The 8,141-nt window shown below is 35.2% G+C and overlaps 1 protein-coding gene across 1 annotated transcript in view; it reads right to left on the bottom strand.

Moving 5' to 3' along the window:
• Positions 1-1,937: 1,937 nt before the first annotated feature.
• Positions 1,938-8,141, bottom strand: part of STK17B (serine/threonine kinase 17b) — a 27,761-nt gene continuing 21,557 nt past the window's right edge. The window contains exons 5-7 of the mRNA XM_007953148.2: positions 6,010-6,058; positions 4,203-4,382; positions 1,938-2,220 (exon numbers count right to left, since the gene is read on the bottom strand). Coding sequence (XP_007951339.1) covers positions 1,938-2,220; positions 4,203-4,382; positions 6,010-6,058 — 512 coding nt within the window. The remainder of the gene's footprint in view (positions 2,221-4,202; positions 4,383-6,009; positions 6,059-8,141) is intronic.

Raw genomic sequence — 8,141 nt, 5'->3', positions numbered from 1 at the left:
CAATTTAGAAACTCATCAGTTTAAAATACAAGTGCCCTAAATTGCTTCTGCAATGGCTAGTTTATTGGACCAAAAAACTGCTTCTTAAAGAATTTAAGTGTATATTTACATGTCATAAAAAGAGAGCGCTTTGGCACCTGAGTTGAGCACAATATACTAGAGCAAAGAATCTCTAGAGAAGGTTGTCTAGAGACTGTATTTAATCCATCTATACATATATACATACACTTATACATATACATATACACATATGCACACACATACAAGTGGAAGAAACTTGCTGACGATATAAAGGAATTTGTCATTTAGCCAAATAAATTAACCCGATGCTTAATAAGATTGTTTTTTTTTTTTTCCTCTCCAGGTTAAAGAATTCAAAGCTTTACCAAAATTTCAAGCAGTTAAATATTTTAAAACAATGTATGAAGCAAAGGGGAACACTCAGGTATTTTTTGTCAAATACTATTTCTTTTGAAATAGTAGCATGGTCATGAGGTCACAATTATCTTAATATGATAAGACAACAGACTATGTGATAGTAAGGAGCTCTAGTAGCATAGTGCCTAAGGCACTTGACTGCTAACCAGAAAGCTGACGGTTCATACCCATCAGCCACTCCTCGGAAGGAAGGTTGGGCAATCTACTTTCGTAGTGATACCACATCGAAACCCAAGGAGGGGTCGCTAGGAGTCGGGTCGCAAAGGAGACGGCACATAACAACAACAACAACAACGTGATAGTCACCAGGTAGAAATTCATCAAAGATTCCTCAAGGAGTAAATTTCCCTCCATCAGGACTGAGCCATTAGCCAACTGATAAAATGTTCTGTTCTTTTGCATTGGTCTCAAAAGACCATAGTTACAGGCTACTCTAGAGATGGCCTCATGCTAATCCTCATCACTCACTAGAAATTTTACACAAGGATTCTAGAATAGCTTGATGTCCTATTTTATGATCACATCAACCTTGCTACTGCTGACTTAAGCAGTGTTAACAGCCCTACTGGTGCCATGATATTTTTTATGCATACATTTAGAACTCTGAATGACTGATTTATATCCTAAAACTTAGAAGACATCAAAAATTCTGTAAGCTGCCTAAGTCTGTCAACATGTTCTTTTAATAGTACTGCCAATATTAATAATAGTAATATTTAATATTCAATTAATAAATATACTTGGCTGACTAGAACTAGCACATTCAGTTTTACCCACATATCTTCTCACCTCTAGAAATAAACTATAGAAAATGGAAAACTTTTATACTTACATACTATCTTTTCTCCATCTTCTAAAAAATGAAACATACTAACCTTTTCTGTACTTTAACCTGGTCAGATTTGTAACACTTTCTTTGGTTACAGGTCCCCTCTCATGTAGCAGCCTTAGAAATTTAATGCAGTTTCAAAATATTGGAGATTAAATGAAATTTTTCAATTCTAAGCTGTCTGTAGAGCATCTAGAATATAGTATATATTCTGACTTAAACTTGACACTGTTTTCCTAAATGAATTCTGTCAATAGAAGCACAGAACTCACCTTAGGGATGGGAAAGAAAAAAAATAAAACTATTACATTAAAATGTCTTCATTTTTTTTCACTTTATATCAGCCATAATATAACCTAAACCACTCTTTTTTTCTGATATGTAAACCATTTTGATAAATTCATTTGAACTTAAATTCTATCATTAATATGTAAACTCACGTGTACACTTTTATTTTTTATACATTTAATTAAATATTTTCTTCTCTGCAGAGTTGATATTTCAGGATAGGAAATGAAATTATGCTTGAAACTAATAATCTAGCATAAAAGCACTTCCCTAAATTCTTCTATGCAAAAATGCATTTACAATACAAACATGCCACCATAATCACACACTGGAGTGGATTTAAAATCCCAAATTCAGTCTAAATGAGTCAAAGAGAAAAGTGCTAACAGAGCAAATCTGAAACAAGTTCATGGGGATTGGGCAGTGAGTCATCAAATCGAAATCTTTTGGAAACCATGCTGCTGTCCTCTGGGATATTCTCTTTGTCCTCTCGATCACCACAGGTTCCATTACAAATGGGTTTAGAAGTCTTGTCTTCAGAGGACCTTAATGTATGATCCTGAATTTGAGAGGAACTGGAAGTTTCTTCAGGATGAAACAGGTTTCCAAAGTCCCATTGCTGTAGCCAAGAATGAGAAAGACAGATTTCTGCTGTCGCTCTTTTCCTTTGAGGGAAAAAAAACACCAAGGGAAAATTAAAACTAACAATCAATTTGAAAATATTTGCAGTTTGACAGAATATATATATTTTTTTCTTTTATTATGAAAATAGCATATGTTTATCAAATCCAAACTGTACAGAAGGGAATAATAATAGGAATAATAACAGCTACCATTCCCTAAATGCTTACTCACATAGGATTCTATATGCTTCAAATATATCTAATAATCACAAGAAATAAAGGAAATGGGTGTTATCATTCTGCCCATTTTACAGATAAGGAAAGTAAGATACCAAGTATCAAGAGGCTGGTATTGCCCAAGATCTCATGACTTGTAAACGGTTCACTTGAGTGAACCTTGACTCCAGAGCCTCTGCTCTTAACCCTTATACGGTGCTACCTCCCAGGAAGGTAAAAAGTACTCCATCTTTTCTCTCATTCCCTAGTCCCACTTCCAGAAATTTTCTCTACGTATATATGTATATACACACACAAATTTACAGGGGTTCATATACCTCATATATTTTCTGAAATTTGGTTTCTTCATCCACTCCACAACATAGCTCAAATATTTTTCCGTATTAGTGAACAGAGAATTAAAATATTAATTGACAGTTGTATTAGTACTCCCTCATATGGATACCATAATTTATTTAACCAGCTTTGATGCTTTCAGCATTTTGATATCATAAATAGTACTGCAATGAATGCTGAGAAAATGATTTTGGGGGGCTGTTGTTAGTTGAGGTCGAGTCATTTGACTCAGGGCAACCCCATGTGTATAGAGTAGAACTGCTCCTTAGGGTTTTTAAAACTGTGATATTTCAAAAGCAGATCAGCAGGCCTATTTTCCAAGGTGCCTCTGGGTGGGTTTGAACTGACAACCTTTTGGCTGACAGTCTAGCACTTAACTGTTTGTGCCACCCAGGAGCTCCTTTATCAAGGTATTGTGGTTGTATTATTCAAAATTTCAAAAGGAGAAGAAAAATCCATCTATATTCCAAATTCCAACCTTAACATAACCACCATTACCCACTGAGTATATATATTTAGTCTTTAGATTTTTGTATTCCGTTTTTTCTGATTATAAAAAATATTAAAGCACTCAAATTTTAGAAATTAGGTATTAAGAAAATAAAAATTGTTTATACCCAGAAACAACCACAGTGTTATTACTATTTCAACTAAATAACCATTCATGTCTTAAAATACAGCCACAGTGAGATTTTGTTTATACTTGCACTAAACCAATAAAATAATTAATAAACCTATACTTCCCCCCACCCCCTAACAGATAAGGAAATGGAGACCTAGGAAGATTAAGTAATTGTCAGAGAGAGATCTTGACAACCAACAGAACCAGCCCAACATACTATATTACAGCTTCTACTCTACATACAGCCAGGCCATATCAAAACATATAGAGCTGATCCTAAGTAAAGAAAAAGCAGGCTGGCTTTTTTCTGTTCTTGCCTTGAAGTTGCCAGTGAGTGAAATAAGAGTTCTAAGCCATGGCTTCAAGTCCCTTCTTTAGTACACTGTCAAAGGGCACTTGATCTTTAAATATTTGACAATCAGTAATTTATAGGTACATATTACATAACTAAAGTTATTTAACAACAATCATTCACAATAAAGTATGATCATAACCAGTCATGTGTACAGTAAATCTTTTACTTCTAATCATTTTAGGGAATTTCAGGGATTAATGGTAGACATAGAGAAATAATGCAAATTTTCTCTTTATTCCAAAATTTCCTATTAAATATTTTCTATGTTTCGAGTTACATATTTACAATTTAATGAACTTTCATATCATCTCTCCCATTTTATCTGAAACTTTAGAGCACACTTCTAATAACTTTATATTATTTTAGAATTTATATTTCTTAAGAGACTTATTTATTTTATGCCTTAGGCACTACACCACCAGAGCTCCTATTTATTTTATAATAGTATTTAAACATAATAATGTCGTTACTTACTCTGGATTTTTGACTAAAAGGCTCTGGATAAAGTCTGTGGCCAGCTGTGAAACTGATGAAAAAGTTTCTTCTGAATAATCTACATTAACTTGAGAAATATTGAGGTATGTTTCCTGATTATCTTCTCCCACAAATGGGGACGTATGAGTTAACAACATATATGCTATTATACCAATATTCCTGAAAAACATTTGAAAAGAAGGGAGTTAAAAATATTAATCTTAAAATATTCATGCAAAGTTTAATCAATACTCTGCATATTCTTTGAGACTTATACAATTAAATTACAGATTTAAATTTCTGTTAAAAGTTCCTGTATTATTAAAACTAAAATACCTGTGTGACCTCAAAGTTTGCCTCACAGAAAGAGAATACAGTGAGGGGAATGCATGTGTGTGTTATACAATTATATGCAAAATATATAATGTACTAAATATATGTCATTATATGTACAATTTGCCCTTCACATTGATACCAGCTGTCAGGACAAAATACTGCTCAAAGAGCAACATTTCCTTAACAGTGTCTAATGGCACAGTAATGATCCATGAAATATAAACAGGTCTTCTGAGCAAAGAAACCAAAACCAAACCTGTTTCTACCAAGTCAATTCCAACTCATAGCGACCCTCAGAAAAAAACTAAAATAAATAAGTAAATAAATAAATAAACCAAACTCACTGCCATCGAGTCATTCCAACACATAGCAACCCCCACTGGGTTTCTGAGGCTCTAAATCTTTACAGAAGTAGATTGCCCCATCTTCCTTTTGCAGAGCAGCTGGTGGATTTGAACTGCTGAACTTCTGGTTAGCAGCCAAATGCCTTATCTACTACACCACCACCAGATCTCCCATAGTGACTGTGGGGTGTGCACATTAGGCAAACACAAAGTTGGGGCATGCAGATTTCTTCACTGCCCAACTTTTCAGAACTTTAAATACGTTCATGACAAGGTGCTTAGGGACCAGAAAATGATAATGCAGTATATGTTCCACCCACTTATTTACCTTAGGGGCCTTTTTCCACACTCTTCCACTTGGCCTATGGGTCAGTCCCCCAATCTAGTCCCAAGCAAACTTCCAGTATCAATTCTTGCTACAAAAACTCACAATTCCCTAGAGAGGGATTCTCACAAAGCCATACTTTTATGTTGATGTGACTTTATTCTTCTGCTTAGCAAATATGTTTCTAGTTCTTCTTGACCTAAATCAGATGTCTCCCATCTGGTGGAACCTAACAATGTCTTCTTGACTGCTACTTCCTCCGTGCTTATTAAGGATTCTACTTTCATCAGAGGGTTGCTACGAGTCAAAATCAATTTGACAGCACTTAACAACAGCAACAAGAGAACATCTAGCACTGTATTACAATGATTTTGTTTTTTTACCAGACTGTGTCTTCCTTGAGGGAAAGGATTTTTTTCTTTATTTCTATACCTTTAGCTCAGAGCAAAGGTATTACTTAAAAAGAATAGATAGAAAATGTTTTCCTGTGGAATAATAATGATACTTGAGTACAATCTTTTAAAGAAGTCTTTATTTAGATTTGATGTCAAAGAACTCCAAAATATACATCAACAAGCCAGTTGCCATCAAATGATGCTAATTCATGGCGACCCCATGGGTGTCAGAGTAGAACTGTGCTCCATAGGGTTTTCAACGGCTGATTTTTAGAAAGTAGATCGAGAAGCCTTTCCTCCCAAGTGCCTCTGGACCTTCAACGAAGCACAATGTACCACCCAAGGACTCCAGAATATACATTACCCAACTTTTAATAAAAGCATCTGGGTAACAAACAAAATCTTACCACATATCTGTTGCTGTGGTAATGGGATCATAGTTCAGGATTTCTGGAGCTGAAAGAGGGAATAAAACTCAGATTCAATATTGACAAATTTAAAAACATGAAAACTATATTAAATTAGAATTGGATTCAATTTTGGAAAGCCCAGTGGTATACGATCAGTAGTAATTTAGCACAGCATTAATTACCTTTGATTGAACATTTAAACATAGGTAGGTAATATGCATGACTGGATAGTTCAAAAGCATCCATAATATTCTTGGAGTAGCAGATAGATAGATACATAGTATTTTTTAAAATTAAAAAAAAAAAAGTAAACAATGCCATTAAGATTACTATCAGGAAAAACAATTGTTAGAGGCTAGAATCTTTTAAGAAGTTTAGGTTTATTACTTTATTACTAATTAGTTTATATCGTTTTATTAGACTGATTTAAGTTTATTTTCAGTATAGATAGAATTATGTGCATTCCCAATGACATGAGCAAACGATTCTTCCTGGAAATGCTTTAGGCTTTCAAGTAGATTAAATATCCCTCTTAAACTATCAAAAACCCAATTTCCTAAGAAATGAATTCCCCAATGTTTCATCTACCAAGAATAAAAATCCAAAATAAATTCTCTATACTTTCTAAACATTATCATACATTTCAAATCAGTAGAGTTTGAACTAGGATTTATGATGGAATAATAACTTTTTTGCTTTACAAAATGGTTTCATAATTTCTCCAAAGACAAATTTTTCCCTAAAGCCTAACAATTTTTTTTTAATAAAGCCTTTGAGTCATATATATTTTCAGCCTCCCATTACAACACTTAGAATCTTCCATACTTTTCTGAGCTATGTTATCTATAATTACAATGCTTTATTCTAGGACATTATAGCGTTTATTAGGATTCAGAAGTTAATAGTTTGCTTTGTTTTTCATTTTTGGGAAGTCAACTGCCTAGCTGAGTGGCACCTGTTCTGTTTAGCTACATCTTTTTAATGCTTGCATGGGATTATCAACCTGAGCAATAACAAAAAAGGTGAAAAGATTATTAACTATTAATTAATATACTTTAAATTTGTATGTTTCTTCATACAACTCAAAAATCTTTCATATACCTAATCACATCTGATTGTTGTTGTTGTTAAAGTGCCGTCGAGTCGTTTCTGACTCATAGCGACCCCATGCACAGCAGAACGAAACACTGCCCAATCCCGTGCTAGTCCCACAATCCCTGCTATACTTGAGCCCATCATCACAGCCACCGTGTCAATCCATCTCGTTGAAGGCCTCCCCCTCTTTCGTTGACCCTCCACCCTACCAAGCATGACATCCTTCTCCAAGGAATGGTCCCTTCTTACAACATGACCAAAATAGGTGAGACGAAGTCTGCCCATTCTTGCTTCCAAGGAGCATTCTGGCTGCACTTCCTCCAGGACAGATCTGTTAGTTCTTTTAGCAGTCCACGGTACTTTCAGCATTCTTCGCCAGCACCACAACTCAAAAGCATCAACTCTTCTTCGGTCTTCCTTATTCATTGTCCAGCTCTCACATGCATACGAGGCAATTGGAAATATCATGGCTTGTGTCAGGCGCACCTTAGTCCTCAAGGAGATATCCTTGCTCCTCAGCACTTGAAACAGTTCCTTCGCAGTTGACTTTCTCAATGCTACACGTCGCCTAATGTCCTGACTGCTGCTTCCGTTGGCATCGATTGCAGAACCAAGCAACATGAATTCTTTCACAACCTCAATCTTCTCTCCATTTATTGTGATTCTGCTCATTGGTCCAGTTGCGAAGATTTTTGTTTTCTTTATATTGAGATGTAATCCATACTGCAGACTGTACTCTTCAACCTTCATCAGCAGGTGCCTTAAGTCATCCTCATTTTCAGCAAGCAAAGTTGTATCATCTGCGTATCTCAGGTTTTTAATGATTCTTCCTCCAATCCTGATACAACGTTTTGCTTCATATAGTCCAGCTTCTCGAATTATGTGCTCAGCATATAGATTGAATAAGTGTGGAGAAAGGGTACAACCCTGACGCACTCCCTTCTCGACTTTAAACCATATAGTGTCCCCTTGTTCTGTTCGAACGACAGCCTCCTGGTCAAGGTACAGATTCCTCATGAGTACAATCAAGTGCT

The sequence above is a fragment of the Orycteropus afer genome, unplaced genomic scaffold, assembly GCF_000298275.1.
Source record: "Orycteropus afer afer isolate SDZICR_OR568_19922 unplaced genomic scaffold, OryAfe1.0 scaffold00374, whole genome shotgun sequence".
Lineage (NCBI taxonomy): Eukaryota > Metazoa > Chordata > Mammalia > Tubulidentata > Orycteropodidae > Orycteropus > Orycteropus afer.
This window is presented reverse-complemented; position numbering and strand designations above follow the sequence as displayed.